The 25756-nt window shown below is 34.3% G+C and overlaps 1 protein-coding gene across 2 annotated transcripts in view; it reads left to right on the top strand.

The window, feature by feature from the left end:
- TOP2B (DNA topoisomerase II beta) overlaps positions 1 to 25756 on the top strand; it is a 62968-nt gene that overhangs the window by 2206 nt on the left and 35006 nt on the right. Inside the window, exons 2-7 of one of the 2 annotated variants that reach the window (XM_058553903.1) lie at positions 11491 to 11646; positions 12542 to 12632; positions 13971 to 14034; positions 19956 to 20101; positions 21655 to 21752; positions 22560 to 22772. In XM_058553903.1, the coding sequence (XP_058409886.1) occupies positions 11491 to 11646; positions 12542 to 12632; positions 13971 to 14034; positions 19956 to 20101; positions 21655 to 21752; positions 22560 to 22772 (768 nt within the window). Of the gene's footprint in view, positions 1 to 11475; positions 11647 to 12541; positions 12633 to 13970; positions 14035 to 19955; positions 20102 to 21654; positions 21753 to 22559; positions 22773 to 25756 lie in introns of both variants that reach the window. The other variant, XM_058553900.1, reaches the window with a different exon arrangement.

The following is a 25756-nucleotide window of genomic DNA, read 5'->3' as shown; positions in this document are numbered from 1 at the left end:
AATGACCACCTTTTCTTTCAAGCTCAATAGGAAACTTTCCTTCCATTTGCGTGAGAAATTTCATGAAACTTACAGGGTCTCATTCAATATCAGAAAAATTTATTTGAAACTAAAATTGACTTATTGATTAAAGATTATTTTTCATTATAAAACTAGTATGGGAAATATAGTAAAATAAGGAGAAGTAAAGATCACTTAATCTTTTATTTATAGATTATATTCTCACGTTGAATTATATGTTTATTAAAAAGATAATCACCCCATAAGTCCACTTTAAGATTTGATGCTTGCTTTAAATTTGTCACGTTATATGAACATCTTTATGTCCATAATATACATCATTGATTGTAGACTAATTTAATTTTATGGGAGGCAATATAGTGGTTATGAGCATAGACTTTGATGTCAGATTGATGTAGATTCAGATCCTGTCTCCAACACATATAGTCAGTGGCACTTTGCACAAGGGACCTAACGTTTCTAATCCTGTTTTCTCATCTGTAAAATAAGGTTGCATTGAGAATTAAATGAGACAATGAATGTTTTTTATTGGTGAAGTTCAAGAACTGCGCACTCAGAAAAATAAAGTTGCTTTTACGTAAAATATCTTTAAGCCAGGGTGAAAGCAAATTATTCCTTTGCAAGGGTTCAGGGGTGTGTTGAAGTGGTCATCTATTTCTGAAGAGGGGTAACTTGGCTTTAACTGAAACTGGTGTTATGTTGCCACCTGGTTGTGGGTAACAGGAAGAAATAAAAATGGAATGAGTCCCTGATACCATTCTTCTTTTGGGGGTCGGGGGAAGTGGTGGATAATGCCATGTGTTGCTGGTATTAACTTCTGTTGGGATGCATGCCAACATGTAGTGTTAACATTGTCCCTGCAGGAAAGTTTACATTTCAATATCTGGAACCACAAAGCAGGGTGATTTAAGATTGACATTTTCTTTTTTTTTTTTCCTTTTGGTGAGGAAGATTGGCCCTGGGCTAATATCGGTGCCCATCTTCCTCTACTTTATATGTGGGACGCCTGCCACAGCATAGCTTGATAAGCGGTGTGTAGGTCCGCACCCGGGATCCAAACTGGTGAACCCCAGGCTGCCAAAGCGGAGCGCCTGAACTTAACCACTACACTACCGGGCCGGCCCGTAATTTGTCCTTTTAATAGTGTACTTGGTTTGTATTGGATTTGCAGTATCTTAACCATATTTTTTAAAATTTAAAAAAGTGAAAAATATAAATGAGGTAACACTATTTTGAGTTAAAATTGATGACAGCTATGAAGGCTTCTCTGAAGCAAGCAGAGTTTTTTGAATTAACTTTCAGTTTGTAAAGCTTTGATTAGTAGACCCTAATAGTCTATTTAATTCAGTCAGTCATTTTTCATGTTTAAGCCATGATAAAAAATTTGTGGAAAATGTTAGAATGAATTAATCACTATGTGAATATTGATCTTTTTCCCCAGTAATACTCTAATTTGATAGATTAAAAATATTGTAATGGAAAATATTAAGCATATAAAAAAGTGGTGGCCAGAATAGGTAAGGAGCCTCCCTGTATTTATCATCAGACTTAAACAATTATCAACTCAAGGCCATCCACCTTCTCATTATTTTGAAGCAAAGCAAATCCTATAATTATATCACTTCATCTGTAAATATTTCAGTATTTATCTCTAAAATGTCTCTTTTAAAAAAATACGAATCCGCAATTAATATTGCAGTTCTTTTTAAAGTAAACTTCAGTGAAATATAAACATACTTTTTTTTTGACTGAATATTTCTAATTCAGGAAACATCACTATATATATAAATATTTGTGTTAAGATTTGTATTAAGAACCTTACGTTAGTGGCTCATTATTGCAAGTCTAAACTCCTCAACCAGAAAGCCAATTCTTTCATAAACTATGTGTCCTCCCAATTGAAATTTATTTTGTATGGTCCTCATAGTTAGATTTCTCTCTTTACTGTCCCCTGCACGTCATGTTTGTTTTTGTTGCTTTGCCTTTGCATGCTTTCTTTCCATCAGGAATGCCTCTTTCTCTTCTTTTTACCAATCTAAATCTTAATTACTCTTCAAAGCTAGCTCATAATTTAAGTAAACTTTTATCCTCCAGTTTATACTCATCTTTTTCTGTTACTCTTATGGATCATAAAACATAGATGTCTTTCTCTTTTATGTAACGTTCACGCGTGATCTTTTTGTTTTAACAATTAGATTATAAACTCCTGAAGTCAGAGACCATGTATTTTACTTGTTTGTATCCTTTATAATGTTTAGGAAAGAGGTGGATATGTAATCCAATCTCAGTTATTGTTAACAAATTGGATAATTGACATACTAACTTCCTGAAAAGTCTTCTACCCTTATTAGGACAAGTGGTCAGAGAGCAATGTTATTTAGATACATTCTCAAGTAACATAGTAGCAGTATTTAGAAACGATTTTTATAAACTGTGCTAACTTTTCTAAATAGAAGTGAGTGTTCACCTGTAGTTTCACATTTTAGATACTTAGGTGATGGCAGCAGTTGCATTTTACTAAGTACATTTTAAAAAAATAAGCCTCTTTTATATTTTTAAAAATCTTAATACAAATAGGACCCCATTTTAAAGAAAAGGTGAGATTGGTATAATTATTCTCATTTGTAGAGGAGGAAACGGGCTTAGAGATTAGGTAACAAACTGTTAGGCACATGGCTAAGGCAAAGGTGGGATTTAAACCAGGCTTATTTATTTATTTTTTTTTGAGGAGGATTGGCTCTGAGCTAACATCTGTTGCCAATCTTCCTCTTTTTCTTTGTTTCTCCCCAAAGCCCCTAGTACATAGTCGTATATCCTAGTTGTAGGTCCTTCTAGTTCTTCTTTGTGGGACTCCACCTCAGCATGGCCTGACAAGCAGTGAGCAGGTCCCTGCCCATGATCCAAACCAGCGAACCCCCGGCCGCAGCGGAACTTGAGAACACAACCGCTACACCACCACCACCGGACCAGCCCCCAGGCTTATGTTCTTAACCATCATTTACACAGCCCCCCACTTTAAAAACATTAAAAAACAAAACAGCTTGTCTTTTCTTTTTTGTGTGTGTGTCAGGAAGATTGGCCCTGTGCTAACATCTGGCAATCCTCCTCTTCTTGCTGAGGAAGACTGGCCCTGGGCTAACATCCATGCCCATCTTCCTCCACTTTATATGGGACACCGCCACAGCATGGCTTGACAAGTGGTGCGTCAGTGCGCGCCCGGGTTCCAAACCTGCGAACCCCGGAGCGTGCGCACTTAACCGCTTGCGCCACCTGGCCGGCCCCCAACAACTTGTCTTTTATACCCTGATGTGAGAGGATAAAAAAGCCTTCTGGGATATACCTATATCTCTTTCTACTAACCATGCTTTAACTTGCGCACAAAAAGCTAGGGAATACATTTCCTTTTTAGGATATATGTATTTTGTCTCGCATAATGCTCTGTATGAGTATGGGGCTATGAAATCAGATCACCTGGTTTCATCTCTCAGCTTCTTCAAGTACTAGGTTTGTTAGCTTGTTAGCTTTGAGAGAAAACTTAACTTCTCCAGACCTCAGTTTCCTCATCCATAAAAGGGAAATCATAATAATGGTGCCAACTTCATGGAGCTCTTATAAGGATTGATCGAGATTATCCATATAATTCCCACAATGCTTGGCACATAGTAAGCTCTCAGATGGGTACACACACAGACACATCTTCCTGTTTTTTTTTTAATCCACTAATAAGTGTTTTCATTTCTTTTGTCTCAGAGAAAGTGTATTTTTTTTTATATTGCAAAGTGATCACCACAATAAGTCTAGTTAACATCCATCACCACACTTATAGTTACAATTTTATTTTTCTTCTGATGAGAACTTTTAAGATCTATTCTCTTAGCAACTTTCAAATATACAATACATTATTATTAACTATAGTCACCATGCTGTACATTACATCCCCAGGGCTTACTTATTTTATAACCAGAAGTTTGTACCTTTTGACTGCCTTCACCTGTTTTGCCCCTGCCCCCCACCTCTGGCAACCACCAGTTTGTTCTCTATCCCATGAGTTTGTTTTTTTGTTTTTTGTTCTGCATATGAGTGAGATCATACAGTATTTGTCTTTCTCTCTGACTGATTTCACTTAGCATAATGCCCTCAGGGTCCATCCATGTTGTTGCAAATGGCAAGATTTCCTTCTTTTTTATGGCTGAATAATATTTCATTGTATATATACCACATTTTCTTTATCCATTCATCCATCAATGGACACTTAGGTTGCTTCCATGTTTTGGCTATTGTAAATAATGCTTCAGTGAACATGGGGGTGCGTATTATCTTTTCAAGTTAGTGTCTTCATTTTCTTCGAATAAGTACCCAGAAGTTGAATTGCTGGATCATATGGTAGTTCTATTTTTAATTTTTTGAGGAACTTCCATACTGTTTTCCATAGTGCCTGCACCAATTTACATTCCCACCAACAGTGCCCAAGGGTTCCCTCGTCTCCACATCTTCATCAACACTTACTTCTTGTCTTTTTGATAAGTCATTCTAACAGGTGTGAGGTAATATCTCATTGTGTTTTTGATTTGCATTTCCTTGATAATTAGTGGTGTTACCTTTTCACGTGCCTGTTGGCCATCTGCATGTGTTCTTTGGAAAAATGTCTATTCAGATCCTCTGCCCATTTTTTAATCAGATTGTGTTTTTGCTGTTGAGTTGTATGAGTTCTTTATATATTTTGGATATTAAACCCTTATTAAATATGATTTGCAGATATTTTCTGCCATTCTGTAGGTTGTCTTTTCATTTTGTTGATGGTTTCCTTTTTAGTTGCAAAAGCTTTTCATTTGGTGTAGTGCCACTTGTTTATTTTTGCTTTTGTTTCCTTTGCTTTTGGTGTCAGATCCAAAAAATCATCACTAAGACCAATGTCAAGGAGCTTACCACCTATGTTTTCTAGGAGTTTTATGGTTTCAGGTCTTATATTCAAGCCTTTAACTCATTTTGAGTTAGTTTTTGTGTATGGTGTAAGATAAGGGTCCAATTTCATTGTTTTGCATGTGGATCTCCAGTTTTCTCAACACCATTTATTAAAGAAACCATCCTTTCCCCATTTTATATTCTTTACTCCTTTGTTGTAAATTAATTGACCATATATGCATGGGTTTATTTCTGGACTCTGTTCTGTCCCATTGATCTATGTGTCTGTTTTTATGCCAATACTATACTGTTCTGATTACTATAGCTTTGTAATATGGTTTGAAATTGGGGAGCATGATGCTTCCAGCTTTGTTCTTCTTTCTTGTGATTGCCTGGGCTTTTGGGGGTCTTTTGTGGTTCCATACAAATTTTAGGATTGTTTGTTCTATTTCTGTGAAAAATGTCTTTGGAATTTTGATAGGGATTGCACTGAATATGTAGATTGCTTTGGATAGTATGGACACTTTAACAATATTAATTCTTCCATTCCGTGAGCACGGAATATCTTTCCATTTATTTGTGTCTTCTTCAGTTTCTTTCATCAGTGTTTTATACTTTTCAGTGTACAGGTCTTTCACCTCCTTGGTTAAATTTATTCCTAGATATTGTATTATTTTTGATGCAATTGTAAATGGGATTATTTTCTTTCTTTCTGATAGTTCATTATTAGTGTACAGAAATACAACAAATTTTTGTATATTGATTTTTGTATCCTGCAACTTTACTGAATTCATTTATTCTAATAGTTTTTTGGTGGAGTGTATAGGATTTTCTATATATAATATGTCATTTGCAAATAGTGACAATTTTACTTCTTCCTTTCTGATTTGGATGTCTTTCAGAGAATGTGTATTTTTTATTTTCACAGTGGACCTGTAAGCATTCCTTATGATTGTAAGTTTCCTCATCTTCCACTTCCCTCCTTGTCCCTTGGTTTTGGAGGGCATTTCTGGGGGAGCATAGATGAAAGACAAATTGTTGGTTTTTCTTTTCATTAATGGTGGATAGATAACATGGCCCTCTCCACTGTTATGTAGGTGAAATATGGCTGAAATGAACATTAAAGCATGGCAGCCTTGAGGGAGAAAAGAAGGGAGGAGATGTTACGAAAGGGTAATGTGAAGTCTGAGAGAGTCGTTTGTAGAAGATAGAAGAGATTTGTTGCTAAGCTTTTGCTAGTCCTGCTCTTGTTGGCTTGGTGATGGTGAGATTTCTGTGCTGATTATGTGAATGAGTGGCTCAGTTCCTTTTTAGCACCAACTGGCAAAACATCTCCTTTTCCCTCTTTGGCAGCAATTCATTCTCCCACAGAAAAACAGAAACTCTGGGTGATTGCCACAAATTGCTATATCTCAGGTGACAACTCTGTGCATGGAAGAATCTTTCTTTTTACAGAATGATCTTGGTACATACTCATTCTGAAATAAGGGATTTCTTTTATTGGAATGTTTTTCTCTTCTGGTGGTTGAGAAGTATTCTTGATAAAGGTTGAGTCTTGGATAAGTTTTAAACCTATATTCTTTTATTAGGAGTTAGCAGTATTGCAAAAGTGCTATAAAATAGATTAATACGTTAAAGTAGATTTTATATATTATTTGGATGTTTTTGTTATAATTTAAAAATCCCCAATAATGCATTGTTTAATTTGGCAGCAAGCTTTTGAACTTTAGAAAAAGTCACTTATGGCATCATCGTATTGTAAATGTGTAAATCACAAGGAATAGAATTAAAACATCTTTTTTAGATATGTGGAGGATATTTATCTTAATATGAGGTTATTTTACATTTTCATTGTCTTTTGTTTTATGTGGAAATGAAAATGTTGCTCTGATTTCTTAGGTTCTAGTGTAATTGGGTGCTGGAATTATTTATTACTATAAATACTGTGGTAATTTATCCACATAAATTAAGACAGTAAAATAAATTACAAATAAACTTAAATCATAAATTTTCTATTTTATCAAACTTTAATGAAATTTTTTTTCAGAATGCTTTTGGTAATTGATTATTTTTAAGGACATATGGTTAATTTTTATTCAGTGTGAAATACTTAGTGCTATTACTATAGTACAAGATATTACTAAGAACATATAAGAATAAAAAAAGGTTAAATTATTATTTTTAATTACAAGACACTTTCTTCTCAATGTTTAAAATAAGCATAATTCTCTTAGCCTACAGATGTCAAATATATGTCACTCTCCTTTATCGTCTGTGAGATTGAGAGTGCTTTTATAAATGTGTAGATATGAGTTTGCTGGTGTGTTTTGTTCAAACTAATTTCTTGGTCTCTTTTCTGAATAATATCAGCAATATTGTTAAAACTGAAGAGCCACTCAGGGTGACCATTTTTCTTTTTCTTTTTCTGGAGATAGAGATAGTGGTAATAGCTGGAGGGAAGGTGATCAACAGATTTTTCTCATTTAACTTCTTCGTTCTCAGTCCGAGAGTGTTTGTATTTATACCTGTTCAAGGGATGGGACCATCCCATTGAATGGGGGGTGGGAGGGATGTTTCCCTCTCTCCCCTTACCCCCAGATTTTGACTTTTGGTGGCCTAGACATTATTCAGGGGGCAACTTTCTGCTAATAAACAAGAGCTGAAAGAGACCCTTATTCCAGGTTTCTGTCAGAAAGCCTTATGGACCTCTCAGTAGAGACCCTCCTCTGTTTGTTGCTAGTGAGCCAGTGAGCAGTGCAAACTCCCGTTTGTTGAGAATGGAGAAGTAAAAGACAAATCTGACTGCAGTGTTAATTTCTGCTTTCTACTATGCCAAGGCTGCCAGTCTTGTTTATTTTGGTTTCACTTACCTTTTTGCCTGGATTTTAGTGAGAAAGTTGGGGCTACAGAATTAATAAGTAAGTATAAACAGTGCCTCTAGAAAAAATAAACCTTCAGTTTTATTCTAGTTTAATTATGTTTTCACATACATGAGTTAATAAGCTTTTAAAATGCTTCTATATATTTTCATTATAGAAAGTTAGAAAATGTGTATCAGAAAAGAAAATGAAAATGACCTACATTTCTGTCTCTCACAGATAATTTTTATTGATATTCTGTTGAGTATATTTCATGTTTTTTTTCTATGCATGTATATATTGTGTATAATTTTTTTATAATGAAAATGGGTTCATATTTTTTATATATGTACTCTTGTAATTTTGTTCACTAAACAGTATAGCTTTAATAAGCTAATTTAAAAATACTTGATTATATATAATTTTTATATAAAAGTTATAGCAATAGAAGTTTATTATTAACACAGATATTTTTTGGTATGGTAACTAAAAATATTTACTCAATGAAATATCCAGATTTAAAGGTTTATATGCAGTTTTAGCAATTATTTAATATCATAATTGAGGGTTGATTTGAAATATCTACAAATGACCTCAAAACATCTGTTATATTATGATAGTCTGTAAATAATATGTATTCCTTAATGCTTTTCATTACTTTGAATAGAATGGTACCTCTTTTTCTTTCCTCAACACCTGTCATATGATATTTAGGAAAAAATATTTTGGCATAGAATGTTTTAAGTCATGCTTATTTTCTAATATTTGTATATTATTCCCAGAGAAGATTACAAATAGTAATCTGATAAAGCCAACTACGTTTCACGTGTTCTCTGATTTTTGAGACGTTATCCTAGCAAGAATGACAAGTTTTTGAACTTGATAGGGATGTGGTAGATGCAAGCCAAACATTCCTTATTCTCCTGTATCCATTTCAGAGGAAGAGGTGGCAATTGGTAGTAAGGGGATGTGGAAAAAGTTGTAAATTCTTGAAAAAGGAGTGAGGTAGGGCTTTACCCCTGTTTTTTTAATACCTGTGTGCACTTTAGTTCAGTGTAACTCATCAGGGCCAAATGTGGAAGCCCAAATTATGTAGACATGAGTCTCTGGTTGAGTCTAATCTTAAAAATGTTTTCTTTGTGAGGGAGTTTGTTTTGGAGGAGTAGCCTGGGTTAGGAAAGCCTTTATTTGCATGGTTATTATAAGTTCCGGGACTTCATGCCAATAATTGCAAACAGTTCTAAGGTAATGGTAAGAAGTTACCGCCTTTGATTCCATAGCATTTATCATCTCTAAGCACTTTCTTAAAGAGTGTGATGTTAGTCATTACAAACTTTCTTCTAACTATTCTGAGGACTCATTTTATTTATTTATTTATTTATTTATTTTTTAATTTTTATTATTTTTTTCCCCCAAAGCCCCAGTAGATAGTTGTATGTCATAGTTGCACAGCCTTCTAGTTGCCGTATGTGGGATGCGGCCTTAGCATGGCCGGAGAAGCAGTGCGTCGGTGCGCACCCGGGATCTGAACCCGGGCCGCCAGCAGCAGAGTGCACGCACTTAACCACTAAGCCACGGGGCCGGCCCATGAGGACTCATTTTAAAAAATCAGTTATATTTTATTGTTAGATTTGTTTCTGTAAATTAATCAATAATCTCATCATGAAAAGCAAGGAACATAATTAGAAATTTGGAGACCATCTTGTATTTTTAAAATACAATTCATAATTCTAGCCAGCTAGTTCATCATCTAACTCTCGACAGAAATAGAATATGAGGACTTCATGAAACAGATTTATTTTCTTTTGTCCAAAGCTATTATTAATTGACTCTGAGCAGTGTTAATGGATAACCTTATAAATGAAAGAATGTATAAGAGGGTAGTTTAAAATCTAGAAAATAGGTTATTTGTAATACTATTATTTTGAAATATTATTAAATCTCTTTAATTTCATGGAAAATTGATGATATTGGAGGATTATAATTAACGTTTGAATTTCCATAGGGTTTGTATGTTACAATTCTTGTTCTGGTTTAGACTACTCAGAGGTTATGTATTTTGGTTTTTAAACATACATTTAAAGAATATGTGATGACATATTTTTTAATTTTTTTTTTTTTTTTTTTGTGAGGAAGATCAGCCCTGAGCTAACATCTGTGCCAATCCTCCTCTTTTTGCTGAGGAAGACTGGCCGTGGGCTAACATCCATGCCCATCTTCCTCCACTTTATGTGGGACGCCGTCACAGCATGGCCTGACAAGCAATGCGTCGGTGCACGCCCCGGAGCCGAACCTGGGCCGCCAGCAGTGGAGCGCGTGCACTTAACTGCTATGCCGTGGGGCCAGCCCCGACATATTTTTTAAAATAGTAACTTTAAAGATGGTGGTATGGCTATCTAAGACCTGAATTGAAGTGGTATACTGCTTGTTCAAATGCACAAAATCTCTCTCTCTCTCTTCCATCGTTTGTCTTCTGATTGTTCATTGCTACTAAATTTCAAAGACCTGTGAAGATACCTTGGTTTTCATTGTGTCTTATATCTGAGTTATTTTTTGACTCTGAAAAAACGGGCTATCATAATACCTTTCTTTTAGTAGGATGTCTTATTTGTTAGCATTAGGGAATTCCAGGAGAAAGGTTTTTTCTCTGCTGCTATTAAGAAGACAGGGAAGGGGCCGACCCCATGGCCAAGTGGTTCAAGTTTCGTGCGCTGTGCTTTGGCAGCCTGGGTTTGCGAGTTCAGATCCCAGGCACAGACCTACATCACTTGTCAGCCATGCTGTGGAGGCATCCCACATATAAAGGGGAGGAGAATTGGCACAGATGTTAGCTCAGATCTAATCTTCCTCAAGCAAAAAAAAAAAAAAAATGAGGAAGATCAGAAACGGATGTTAGCTCACGGTGAATCTTCCTCAGCAAAAAATTAAAAATTGAAAAAGAAGAAGAAGACAGGGAAATCTCCAGACCTTGAGAATTTGAGTTTGGGATTCTTATATGCTGTAGGAATGGTTAGAATTAGAATCACCAACTTCTGCCTCCTTGGAACTGGCAGAGAAACTGGAATCATATGGTGCCTTAGTAATGGGGCAGCTAGTACTGCTGTGTAAGGAATTATTGGCATGATCTACAAAAGTGTAAATTTTGAGATGTCATAAACCATGCTTAGTGTTTTCAACTATATCAGTTTATACTAACTACATGGGTTACTATTTTATGTGGGTTACTTTTGCCCACTTTTTACTATAATCTTCAGTAGCTTAATGGCAGGGAACTTACATCTGGAAGCTTTTGGGACCCCTGTAGCCAGCCAGGTTCAGTTATTGTGAATATATAACCTGAACAGAACTCACATTTCTTGGAAAGTTTTGAGGACTACAAAAATTAACTTGATATCTTACAGAATGGGAAAATGTTTATATTTCTGGATTGAATAGATGTAGGCTGTTCTAGCTATTTTGGTGACTATGTATACTTACTTACTTTTGGGCTTAGTCAAAACTGCAGTTTCACACTGTATTATAAAAAAACGTAGACTGTCAATAAATAGACCTGGGTTCTCTTTAGGACTTATAAAAATCAGTGAGCCTGAAAGATAATTTTGTTGTTAAAAAGAAAATCTATGTCATGTATCCATATACATTTTAGTTTACCCCTTGGTAGGTTATTTAAATTTGATTTTTTGGTTAATTTTAGACTCTTTTTGATCAGAACAATGCTGCAAGAAAAGAAGAGTTAGAAACTGCAAACAAAAATGATCCTTCAAAGAAGTTGTCTGTTGAGAGAGTATATCAGAAAAAGACACAACTTGAACATATTCTCCTTCGTCCTGATACATACATTGGGTCAGTGGAGCCATTGACACAGGTAATTATTTTTTAAATTTTATTGAAATTAGGAGGTGTTTATCTATATCTACTTTTTAATAGAATTTTTGTGATTATATGCTTTGTAAGTACATAATTTCATGTCTCTGTCGTCATCAGCAAAGTAGGGAGAGGGATCTAAGAGAGGTAGAAATGTCTTTATTTCCTACTAGAGATTAAAAAAAGCTAGGAGATAAAAACTATCAGAGGTAAGAAGTATAGAATAAAATGATGCTATGAACTTTTTTCAAGTCCTTAAGTTCATGCGTATTTTACTTTAAATTCTAGAATTTATACATACACACTAATGACTTGTTTAATGCTTACCGTGGAGTTGGCTTACACATATTATCTTGTTTGATTCTAACAATTTTGGGAAGTAGATAGTGTTATCTCCGTTTTATTGATGAGGAAACTGAAGTTTAAATAAATTTAAATAACTTGCTCAGATCTCTCAACTTAGTAAGAGCTGTGATTCAAAGCTAGGTCTCTTTGACTCCAAAGTCATGCTAGGTTTGTATTATTTACTCTGTGCTCCTTATACTATAGAAAAATATAAAGCATGAAGTAAAGGTATAAAGCAAATATAAGATATTTTTGGGTTTTTTCTATTTAAATACTGTTTTTAACAATTATTATTGCCTTATATTAAAGCTGATTTTATGTATGAATAAGAATACACATTTGATACAAAATGAACAATTTCTCAATTTTAGTCTATTTAAACTGAATGTGAATGCAGCGAGGTTGATTACCACTGAAGCAGTATATGTTTTTCTACACTGAAGGTCTAAGTATTTACAGAGTAAATGACAGATGTGGGTTTATACTATGTAAAACTGATGCTAAACACTTTTTTCCTTCATAAGTCCTTTTGAATTTTTGTCTCAATGCAGCTAATGTGGGTGTATGATGAAGATGTAGGAATGAATTGCAGAGAGGTTACCTTTGTGCCAGGTTTATACAAGATCTTTGATGAAATTTTGGGTGAGTACTTGCTTAAGATTTAATGCATCTGTTTCTATTGATGTCATTATAATGTCCTTATATATGTAAAGCCAGACTTACAGTATAAATTTTAAAGGCATATCTCTGGCTTTTATACTAAATATAAATGTTCTTCAGAAAATTTATATATCACTTGCTGTAATATTTTCATATCTGCATATCCTATTTTTGTATTTCAGTTTGTTCGTCTGTAAAATGAATGGGTTGTATTTGATCAGTAATCCCAAAGCTGGTCTGTAGTCCTGTATGTGCTGTCATCTGAGGTTGCTAGCATCCTAGTCACCTGGGGGAGAGGGCATGTTAAAAATAGAGATTACAGGGTCTGATCCTTGCAGATTTATGGAGTTTGAGGTGAGACATGTAAAATCGTTGTTTTCACCAACAAACCAGGTATTTCTATTGGGCAGTCAAGTTTAACAACCATTGTTTTAAATGATCTCTGTCCTTTCCAAATCACACGATTAATTAAATCACAGTGAAGTGTGGATCCCTAATTGACTCCTAGGGAATGCTTACACTTTGGAAATGTTTTTAAGCCAAGGACTTTCTATAAACTCTGTGCTCTGCCACGTCATCAGTGCCACTTAAGGTTTCCTAGACAGTAGGGTTGTGTGGGTCTCTCTGAGCTTCTTCTGGTTGGTCTTTGGGAAAATGATAGGAGAGTAAAACTGGTTACTTTCACTCTTGCCTCCCAGTTATCCACCCGGTTTTACTTTTAGGTTACACAGTGTTTATCAGGAACATAGTCCTTCTATGGTTGAAGTTCAGTTTGACAGCTAGCTTGTGTTCAAATTTTAGTGAAGTAGTGATTAATGTATGCAAATATATTATTATCACTTATAGTGCATAGGATTTAGAATTTTGATTTCTAAGGATTCTAAAGACTTTGCCTTTCTAATTAAAAAATAACTGGTTGCAACTCAATCTGTCTATAAAATCACTAGTTTATGAAGGAGATCAAGAGAAATTATTGTTACCAAAATATAATTAAACCAAATTTTTTACTTTTAGACCTGGATTAGGGGGTTGTAAATTACAGATGTTTGTCTTTATTTATTTGTTTTTATATATCACAGAATCATCCCCCGCTCTTGTTTTGTGGTAGAAGACATAAAAGTAATTTGGTGTGATATAAAATTTAAGAATATTATTTGGAAAATAAGGTTCTGTATTAGAAGTTAGCAGTAATTATTTTCATTAACTATTGTCGTATGTAAATGTTTATATTAAGTAGTGTTGCACATGCAGTTGTGTCCATGTATTTGTTTATTGTTATAACTTTATATATTTTATTACTCATTGAAATTAATTTTGTAGTTAATGCAGCTGATAATAAACAGAGGGATAAGAACATGACCTGTATTAAAGTTTCTATTGATCCGTAAGTATATTTCAAGTTTAATTTTTTATTCTAAGTTTTATTAAGATAGTTCCCAACTTATGAATATTCCTCAAATGAATAATATATACAGTTAGTACTCCTTAGTTTCCCTGTTGCTTGAGACCTTGTTATTTTTGCTTCTTTTAGCCAGAATACTGTACTCTTCTAGTTTCCTCTGTCATTCATAATCTTTTTCCCCAAAATACTTCCTTATGGGAGCCCTTGGAGACCATTTTTCCCTTCCTTTGATGCTCTGGATGCTGTTTCAGCTGCTTGAGTAATCACTCGATCTTTTCTTTTTTTACCTTTGCTTTGGGACTCAAAGGGGCTATTGATAGTGCTATTCCAGTTACATTATGGGTTAAATTTACTTTTCATGGTCAGCATTTGGCTTTTCCATTATTTATAACATCACTTGTAAATTAGGAATTGCTGGTATTATAGAATATATACCAGGTGTTCAGTTAATGAGATCTCACTACAGTGATTTTTTTGGAGGACTGAAGGGGAGTGAAAATACAGTTTTAAGGTAGAAATATAGTTGTTACGTTTATCCTGTTTTCACCAGCATGTCTTTTGTGAAACATTTATCCTTTGTAATCTAATTAGTAATTTAGCATGATTTTAAGATTTTTCTTTAACATGAAAATTTAAAAGTTCAGTTATAGCCATACTGTCAATAATCTGCTTTCAAATGGCATGGTTGAGATTAATGATATAATAAAAATATAATTTATATTTGGTTGCACCATGAAGTTAACTGTATCTTATATGAAAACATTACCACATAACTATGCTGTTGAAGTTCTTGATTTTTCTTTTTCTTTCTTTTCTTATTTATTTATTTTTCATTTGGATCCTTTCTGTAATAAATACATACTTGAGAACGTATATGGTAAGGTGCACAGGACACTTATAAGTTATAGCTTATATAGAAGTTTAAGATAGTTTTAATGAAATTTTAGCTGTCAAGATTCCTTTTCTTCCATATTTAGGAAATTGTCAGTTAAAACAATATCATTTACTATGTTTTAGGAGAGTTAGTAAGGAGTAGTAGATGTTGAATATTTTTTGCTGAGGAAGATTCTCCCTGAGCCAACATCTGTTGCCAATCTTCCTCTTTTTGTATGTGAGCTGCTGCCACAGCATGGCCACTGATGGACGAGTGGTGTAGGTCCATGCCCGGGAACGGAATCCGGGCCACTGAAGTGGAATGCGCTGAACTTAACCCCTAGCCACAGGCGCTGGCCCAAATGTTGAATGTTTGATATCTCTAAGCTTTTTTAAAATTCAGAATTGAAAGATTCTGATTGAAAATTAAGGAAGAAGGGGCTTTCCTTAAATACATTTTTGATGAACGTGGTTATAATTGTTTGATTCTTTTATCCTAATTGATTTGGTCACATTAATCTGACAACATGGACTTAAAAAACAGCTTACACAGAATCCTGTCATAACAAAGTGATTAAGGAGTGCTATAAAACAATGCTGTAGATCGAATAATGGCTCTTGGTGATGTTCTTTACCTTTAAGTTTATTACAGATTCTGGACAAAGAGTAATTCTATGTAACTGGTGCCTTTATTGCTCTTTAACTCTCTTTTCAATCAACAAACATTTTTGTATGGGCATAAGAATGACATAGAATTACAACTAAATTTATTTGGTTGTTAGTGACAATCATATCAGTTTCTTTTTTCTTATGTATCTCTACGTTATTTTAACTACTCCTGCTAGAAAGTTCTTTTATTTCAATATAAAACAAAAATTCATAGTCAGTTACTTCAAGGCGGAAAGGGTAATATATTTTTCACCTCTGTTTTCCTATTTTACTTTTTTTTTTGTTCACAAATCATTGATGAGAGATGATTGAATCTTTCTCTTGCTTTTAATTAAAGTATATATAATATATATATTTAAAATTGGCAATAGACAAGCATTTTGGGAGATGTTGCTGATCCTTATATTTTATTATTTATTTGTATTTTATTTCTGAATTTTAACCCTAACATTTTGTCTTTTGTGAATTTCCTCCCGTAAAGTCATTCCTTATTTTTTCTTTACTTCATACGTTACAAAATTAATGTTATTTTTTTAAATGAATTTTATTTGAGATGTAATTTTTGTGTAAGTTAGATTTCTAATTTAAGAAGTCATTTTAAAAGCAGAATTCAAGTGGGAAAAAGTGCTGTTATGCTGTTTATTCCATTGACCCAGTTTTCTCTACTGTCCATTTTTGATATCCTTCGAGTTTCATTCTTTTTAACATTTTTGTGTATAACAGATTTTTCTTTTTCTTTGTGTATGTGTGTACTTGAACTCTTCGTGTAAAGGCAAGGTTAAGTTTTGATAGTTAATGGGTTAACTAGAGGATGAACAGCACAGCTTAGCTCTTAGTCTTTCTTTTTCGACAGTACTCTGTGATGTGGGGATAAAATTTAAGTAAACAGCCGTGGTTGTAAAAGGCATAGGAGGGCCGGCCCCGTGGGTTAGCGGTTAAGTGCTCGCGCTCCGCTGCTGGCGGCCCGGGCCCGGATCCCGGGCGTGCACCGACGTGCCGTTTCTCCGGCCATGCGGATGCCGCGTCCCACATACAGCAGCTAGAAGGATGTGCAGCTATGACATACAACTATCTACTGGGGCTTTGGGGGGAAAAAATAAATAAATAAAATCTTTAAAAGGCATAGGAATAGATTAGCAAGGGTTGCCATGCAGAATTTGGACAGCTTTTTAGAAAATTAGAGAATTTGAAGCAACTTCTTACAGGGGAGCTTAAAACCCATTAAATGATATAACATTATGGTTAGCATTGAAACAACTTATTTGCTGGCATCTATCTGATTAAAAACAAACATGGCAAGTGTATTAACCAGGGTTCTAACTATTCTTCTAGCTTAAGTATTCTTGCTGATTTAGGGTTGAAACTCTTAAAACTGTAGCTTTCAAAAAATAATACACACTCATACTGAAATATATATACATGTACATTTCTATTTTTTAAAAAGTGGGATTATAGAGCTAGCCCTGATGGCCTAGCAGTTCAGTGCGCTCCACTTCGGTGGCCTGGGTTTGGTTCCTGGGCGCGGAACCACACCGCTTGTCTGTCAGTAGCTATGCTGTGGCGGTGGCTCACACAGAAGAACCAAAAGAACTTACAACTATACACACCTATGTACTGGGGCTTTGGGGGTGGAAAAAAGGAAGAAAAAAGGAGGAAGATTGTCAATAGGTATTAGCTTAGGGCGAATCTTCCCCTGAAAAAAAGTGGGATTATAATATATATACTATTTTATATCTTTCTATTTTTATTTGACATATTGTGGACAGCCTGTCTTATTAACTTAGATAGATCTACTTAATTCTTTTTAACTATTCCTAGGTATTTTATTATGTCCGTATATCATAATTTATTTAATCTCTTTCCAGTTGATTAATATTGGATATTTAGATTATTTTCCAGGTTTCTTTTTAGCTTTAATTATTTTGAAACTTTATTTGTAGCTTATTCAAACACAGTATTCTTTTTCCTAATATTTCTGTGAAGATTATTGATGGAGCAAAGAATAGTTATAGGATTCTGAATCATTGTTTCGAGATTACAGAAATAAAGACCAGATCTGGGAAGTGATATAAGATTTAAATTTTGTAATAGGAAAGTGACTTTGATAGAAAGTTCAAATTTCATACTCATATAGGCTTATTGAATGTAGGAGATATCAAGTCTTATTTTTTTTTGAAACTGTGATGAAGATAATGAATTTATAAAATGCCTACCTTAATTATAGTACCGTATATGCTAAATAGAATGAAAACATTTTTAAAGGTTTTCCCATGAGTATATTGACTTTTATGTCATTCTGAGATGTTTAAGATCTATAATTTTCCATTCATTGCCTTTCTTTATTTCCTTCAGAATTCTTAATCTATTAGTTTTAAGCTCCATGAAGTTTCTTTAGAAAATATGTACTTCATAAATTATAGGTTTTAAGCCCAAGCTAGGAATTATTTGGAAGTCTAAAAAAGTAGTGGCCCTTGTTTCTAAGGTTCACTGTTTTTACCTCTGAAGATAGGACACACAAGTGAAAGTACAATAGGCAATTTGAGACTGTTACATACTTAAATATTCAGCTGTGTATTCTGTAGAGTGTTTACACACAAGTGAGATAAGCTAATTGTCTCCTGAGGTCCCCAGTAAATAATTTAGATTTTTGGCTAGTCTCAATAGAAGGAGGGTTGGAAAACATTGCTATAGGCTGGGTAAAAGGCTTAATGGAGAAGTGAAGTCAAACTGATGCTCGAAGTTAGGGTAAAATTTGGCCGGACAAAGAGAGGAAAAAGACATTATAGGCAAGGGAAAGACCAATAAACAAAGAAATGGAAGAATTGGGAATGAACATTGACAAGTAATAAAACTGACCTGAAGGAAAAATAAGATGCATGTTGCAGAATAGTGGCAATTAAATTTGACTATAAGTAGGGATGTGGGTAATGGGCCTTGAACATGTAGTAGAGGAATATAAGCTTGATTTTATAGAAAATGTGGAACTACTGCTGTGTTCTGGAGCAAAAAATAGTGTTATGAAAGCTGTAGTAAGTCCATCATAGTTATGCAGAATATATTTAAGGGGAGTGGCTAGCAAGGATACTGTTGCAGTAATCAATGTTTAAAGTGGTATTAGTCTATCTAGGCTCATATACTGGCATTTGGAATGAAGAAAGGACTGATACTGATATGAAATGAATCTAATAGGACAAACTAACAAGTCTTGATGACTAATGACTCTAGAGAATGATCAATAGAGACGAATAAAAAACGGTATCAAAATTTGAGCCTAAGAGATTCAGAGAATTGAACCTGTGTTGGAGAGTGAGGGAAAGAAAAGTTGGTTGCTGATTTGGGGAAAGAAGATGATGTGTTAAAAGTTATTTTTTAGTTTGTCTTTTTTTTTACTTTTTTGATTTAATTAATTAATTTCCCCCTGGATCTTTGATTTTCATTTTGGCTTTTGTAATAATTTTTCAAGTTGTAATAACTACTTCTAATAACTCTTGAGAGCTTAAGGTATGTATGTGTGAATGAAACAGTGTGTCTAAGAATAATTGTGAATCAGATTGGCAAATGGTAGCTTTTTAAGCCAATTCTCAGTGTTATTAAGCTGTGTTTCTTTGCAAATTGGCTCTTCAATGGGTAAAGGCATCATAGTATATATTACTCAAAACAATAGGGCAGGCAAAATTTTCCATCAGGACTGCTGCCTGTGTCAAGTTGCTGTTAGCTATAGGAGCCTCCACTCCATAACATTCAGGGCTAAAATGGATGGTTTTATGATAGAAAAGCCTAAGTGCCCTAGAATAGGTAATATCCACATATTCAAAAGCCATTAAAATTAGTTTTATGACAATGACTGCCACAATACTAACAACCTTCTGACATTTAGGAACATCACATTTAAGGCTGTTCGTTCTTTTTTTGTCTGTACTGCTGCAGCAGTTAGGTAGGAAATGAGAATGGCAATGGCTGTTGCCTCTGTGGAGCTTGTAGTTCACAGGTGGTATACTGGTAGAGGGACGATCATGGCTAATGTAGGTGAAAAGAAAATGGAATCTATAGCTGACTTCTTGTAAAAGCTTCACCGTTTTTACTGTTTTCTGAGAGGTTGAGAAGAGTTTCTTTTCCTGAGAAATTTTGCAGTATTACTTGCAGATCTTAGTAATCCTAATTTGAGTTATGATTCGGGGATAGAAAAGTCTGTCCTCAGCAAGTATTTTCATGAAACATGAGTGAGTGTCTTCCAGTTGGTAATGGCTGGCGTTTTGCTTATAATCACTCAGGTTTATTCTGGATTACTTTAATTTTTATGGAAATTAATTAATGTATCTTTACACTGTTTTCAGCTCTAAACTCTGCTTGTTTATTTACAGTGAATCTAACATTATAAGCATTTGGAATAATGGGAAAGGTATTCCAGTAGTAGAACACAAAGTAGAGAAAGTTTATGTTCCTGCGTTAATTTTTGGACAGCTTTTAACATCCAGTAACTATGATGATGATGAGAAAAAAGTAACAGGTAAAGTCTAAATGGCTGATTAGAATTTTTATTGAAAAATATTGCTCTCCTAACATAGTCTTTTACTATTCCTATATAAAATATTACAGAAAAAAGTAGTTTTGTTGTGAGAAAATACTTGTCAGAATTAATATCTATAAAAAACTACTGTGTATAAGTGTTGTCTTGATTATCGTCTGAGACATTTTATTTATTTATTTATTTTAATTTTTTGTTTATTGCAGTAACATTGGTTTATAACATTGTATAAATTTCAGGTGTACATCATTATACTTCTATTTCTGCGTAGCTTACATCATGTTCACCACCCGAATACTAATTACAACCCATCACCACACACATGTGCCGAGTTATCCCTTTCGCCCTCCTCCCTCCCCCCTTCCCTTCTGGTAACCACCAATCCAATCTCTGTTTCTATGTGTTTGTTTATTGTTGTTATTATCTACTACTTAATGAAGCAAATCATACGGTATTTGACCTTCTCCCTCTGACTTATTTCACTTTGCATAATACCCTCAATGTCCATCCGTGTTGTCACAAATGGCTGGATTTCATCATTTCTTGTGGCTGAGTAGTATTTCATTGTGTATATATACCACATCTTCTTTATCCATTCGTCCCTTGATGGGCACTTAGGTTGCTTCCAAGTCTTGGCTATTGTGAATAACGCTGCAGTGAACACAGGGGTGCATGTATCTTTATGCATTGGTGTTTTCAAGTTCTTTGGATAAATACCTAGCAGTGGAATAGCTGGATCATATGGTAGTTCTATCCTTGATTTTTTGAGGAATCTGCATACTGTTTTCCATAGTGGCTGCACCAGTTTGCACTCCCACCAGCAGTGTATGAGAGTTGACAGAGACATTTTAAAGCTTAACTGTGATAGTACATCTGCTTATGCTAGAACTCTTGGAACTCTAAGCTGGTTGACAGTTTGAGTTTTGAATTAGAGTACTGATGACAGTAAGATGTATGATTCCTATATATGTGAATTTATTATTACATAAGCACCGTGTCTTTTGGTATCAATTAAATTACTTTTAAACTGTTTTCTTTAAGAGAGTCAAGTTTGAAAATCTAGACTCTGTAAATATAGTTGAAAGTACTTTGACCAAACCCAGATGTTTTCCTCCTTATTTACATTGCCCAAGTAGGTTGATAGTTTTTTTTTGTTTTGTTGTTTTTTTCCCAAAACCAAGGCTCTAGGATTAAAATTTTGTAATAGAGAAGTGCCTTTGATAGAAAGCTCACATTTCATACTCACATGAACTTACTGGATTATAGGAGATACCAAGCTTAACTTTTTTGAAATTGTGATGAAGATAATGAATCTATAAAATGTGTTTTTTAATTATATTACTGTATGTGCTAAATCTTAATTGTATTTTTCTTTAAATAAAAAAATCTATACTCTAAAATTTTCAATCAGTGATTGTTAAGATAATGTAATAAGTAGAACTGTTTTGCAACAACTCTGCCCTATGGTAGGTAAGTTAACAAAGTTCCTTTAAAATCATTTTCATTAAACCTTTCACATTTAATTGTTCTTACAGGTGGTCGTAATGGTTATGGTGCAAAACTTTGTAATATTTTCAGTACAAAGTTTACAGTGGAGACTGCTTGCAAAGAATACAAACATAGTTTTAAGCAGGTATGATAGAAATGTGTCTAATTCTTTTTTTTTTTTTTTAATAATCATGTGTTGTTGCTTTGCCAAGATAATAGAACCTTAGGTAAATTGCAATGATACATATATAACTTTTTTTTAAAGCATTAAGCAAGTCATCAGAGTAAAAAGACTTCAGAATGCATGGGAGATTTTATATAAGCCTGTCTTTCTCCCATTCCTTTAAAACAAAATGCTTTATTTAACAGACCTGTCCTTTAACCTAGTTAAGCATTAGTGAAAATGACCTGAACCTCATAGGCTAATTGAAATGCATCCACTTAACATGTTTGAAAAATTCTTCATTGATTCATCAAATTCATAGTTCAAAATGTTATCTTCTTTTACTCTGTAGGTCTTTGAAAATAGTTTGAAATTTTACATAATTTCAAAATAATTTTGTCAGGAAAAGCATCATACCTATTTATTTTTGTAAAATTCTGTATGATCATGTTGAAGAATTTGAAAAACATTTTACTAACAGTGTATAAAGTTGTGCAGTTTACTTTGCTTATTTCAGCGTGAGGTTGTTATAATAGTAATATTTCAAATTTTTTCATCTCTAATAGTATCAGTTTCAAGGATTTGTTTGATTTGTTGTGAAGCTGGAAAATGGATATAGTTGTGGTAAATGAATGTATTTCATGAGCTGAGTCTTTATGTGTTATGAAATACAGAAGCATTATAGAAATATTTGAATATTTTTTCTTTTTTTATTATTTTATTGAGGTCATAATAGTTTATAACATTGTTAAATTTCAGTTGTACATTTGAATATTTTTTCTTTTAAAGACATGGATGAATAATATGATGAAGACTTCTGAAGCCAAAATTAAACATTTTGATGGTGAAGATTACACATGCATAACATTCCAACCAGATCTGTCCAAATTTAAAATGGAAAAACTTGATAAGGATATTGTGGCCCTTATGACCAGAAGAGCTTATGATTTGGCTGGTTCATGCAAAGGGGTGAAGGTCATGTTTAATGGAAAGAAGTTGCCTGTAAGTGTCTTCTAAAATAGTTAATGTTTGTTGTTTTGTAGACAGCTTATAGTTAGATCTTGCTTTTTAAATCTAATCTGATAATCTCTTTCTTTTAACTGTTGTGTTTAGATGATTCACATTTACAGTGATTATTGATATATTTGGATTAAAATTTACCACCTTGCTAGCTATTTTCTTTTCATTGTATTTGTTCTTTGTTTCTTATTTTCTCTTATTCTTCCTTTTCTGGTTTTAATTAAGCAATTTTTTATGATTCCGTTTTATCTCCTTTGTTTACTTATTATACCTCTTTTTAAAACGTTTTTTAGTGCTTGCCCTAGGGTTCAAAATATATACTTGTAAATGGTTTGAGTCTACCCTCAAATAATTTATCGCTTCATGTGTAGTGAAAGGACTTTATAACAGTATATCCCCAGGTTCTCCCTGCTATCCCTTGTGTCATTGTCATCATACATTTCACTTTTACATATGCTATAAACACCAGAAGAAGAAGAAAGAGAATGAGGCAGAAGACATATTGGAAAAGATGATGGCAAAAATTTTTCCACAATTGGTGACATTGTTATTAATGCTTTAAGCAGTCAGTTATCTTTTAGAGCAATCAAAAATACAGTGAAGCATTATATTTTTACCTTCATTTGTTCCATTTCCAGTGCTCTTAATTTCTTGGTGTAGGTCTAAGTTTCTGATCTTAATCATATTCCTTCTGCCTGGAGATCTTCCTTTAACATTTCTTGTAGGGTAGGCCTGCTGGCAATAAATTCCCTCAGTTTATGTTTGTCTGAGAGAATCTTTATTTTCCTTCACTTTCAAAGGATATAGAATTTCACTGGATATAGAATTATGGGTTAGCAGTTTCTTTTTTTTCAATACTTTAAAGATGTCACTCCATTGTTTTCTTGGTTGCGTGGTTTCTGATGAGACGTCTGCTGTAGTTCATATCCCCCTTTTCTGCTGGTAAGGTGTTTCTTTTTCCTCTGGCTGCCTTGAAGATTTTCTCTTTGTCTTTTGTTTTTTGAATATGCTATATGCTTAGGTGTGTATGTGGTTTTGTGCTTTGTTTTTTTTGGTGGGTTTTTTTTTTTTTTTTACATTTATTCTGTTTGGTGTTTTCTGAGCTTCTTGGATCTGTTGTTTGGTGTCTGTCACAAATTTTGGAAAATTTTTGACCATTATTTCTTCAAATATTTCCTCTGCACTGCTCTTTTTTTTCCTTCTCATATTCTAAGTATGCATATGTTATACGGTTTGGTATTGTCCCAAGATCTTGGATGTTTTGCTTTGCTTTATTCACTCTGTTTTCTCTTTGTGTTTCACTTTGTTTAATTTCTGTTGCCCTATTTTCAAGTTCACTGATCTTTTCCTCTACTGTGTCAAGTCTACTGATGAGCCTGCTGAAGGCATTCTTCATATCCTCTACTGTTTTTGACTTCTAGTATTTCCCTTTGATTCGTTTTTATAGCTTCCATTCTATGCTAAAGTTACATGTTGTTTACCTTTTCCATTAGAGCCTTTAAAATATAAATCATAGTTATTTTAAATGCCCTATCTGCTAATTAAAACATCTGTGACATGTCTGAGTCTGGTTCTGATGATTGCTTTGTCTTTTCAGACAGTGTTTTTTCTTGCCTTTTGTCATGCCTGGTAAGTTTTGCTGAAAATAAGCTATTTTGTATAGGGTAGTAGATATGGAGTATCTTTAGTATGAGGATTTATGTTAATCTCTACAGGAGATGGGCTGTGTTTGCAGTTTATTGTTGCAATAGTTTGCTAGTGTTGGGGTTTGTTGTTGCTATGGGCACCAGAGACTTCAAATTCTTCCTTGTTTTTTCTTTCCTCTTTGCTTTGGGCCTTCCCTTTGAGCTGCCCCTCAAGGAGGGTCTGTCTCTTGTAACTCTTCCAGCTGATACCCACTGTTATTACTGGAGGCCTGTTAGCACAGTGGTAGGTTGTGAGAGACTCTCATGTCTGATTAGGTCTCAGACTTTTGAGTGCACAGTGGGCCTTGTGTCTCAGGAGTTTGGTCTTCACAAGTGTTTCTACCCCTCCTCTAGAGGTAGAGATTTTTCCTCTGCCCTCTATTCTCTTCCCCTAGCTGCAGCAGGTATCCATCAGAGTTCTTATTTGGTATCTTTTAGGCTCCCTGTCCTGCAGAATAAGCCTTTTTTTTTTTTTTTTCTTTTTAACTTAAAAATGAGATGGGGATGGGGTGGGGTGGGGATGGGGTGGGGCTGGGCAGAACTACTTTATTCCAGCTACAGTGAAATTTAACCAGTGCTCTCCAGCAGTATCCATCTCCCTGCAAATTAAGCTTTTTTTGTGGTAAGAGAGATGGGTTTGGGTGGAATTCCCAGTGGCTGCTGTTATCCTCCTCCAGCCAGCACCATGGGGAGCACTTTTTCTAAATTCTCTCGGATCTTCCCTGTGAGGACCTGCTGGGGTTCTTGGAGGAAAAGCCTGCAAAAGAACAGGAACCCTTGATGACTACAGCCGGTGCTTCACACACTTATACTAGTCCACACTTGTCCAATAGCAATTTGTCAACATTTCTGGCTTAATGTTCCTACTGGCTTATATGACACTAGGTAGCTTCTGCCCTAGTTAAGCAAAATGCATAGGTTCTGTGTCTTCCTAAAGACACCTGTCTCTCTTCAGATTCAGGATGGCCAGCTTCTCTCTTCAGACTCAGGATGGCCAGCTTCCGTGATCTCAATTTTTTGAGGGTTCATGAAAAATCTGTTTGGTGTTTGCACAGCTGTGTTCTTGTAAGGGCAGAAGCCCTTCTGTTTTTGTTTTTGTTTTTTTCATCCTTCTACATGTCTGAACTCAAACTGGAAGTCTACTTTGTCATTTTAAAAACTTAAACTTTTGAAAGATTTTATAATAATTTACCTGTCCAGCTGTCCTTTCATAACCTCTCTTTATCAAGTACATATGGAAATGAATTCCTTTTTAAAGAGCAAGGATCAGGGAGTAGAATA

Source organism: Diceros bicornis, chromosome 2 (assembly GCF_020826845.1).
Source record: "Diceros bicornis minor isolate mBicDic1 chromosome 2, mDicBic1.mat.cur, whole genome shotgun sequence".
NCBI lineage: Eukaryota > Metazoa > Chordata > Mammalia > Perissodactyla > Rhinocerotidae > Diceros > Diceros bicornis.
The sequence above is the reverse complement of the archived record's forward strand: the minus strand, read 5'-3'. Positions and strand labels throughout refer to the sequence as shown.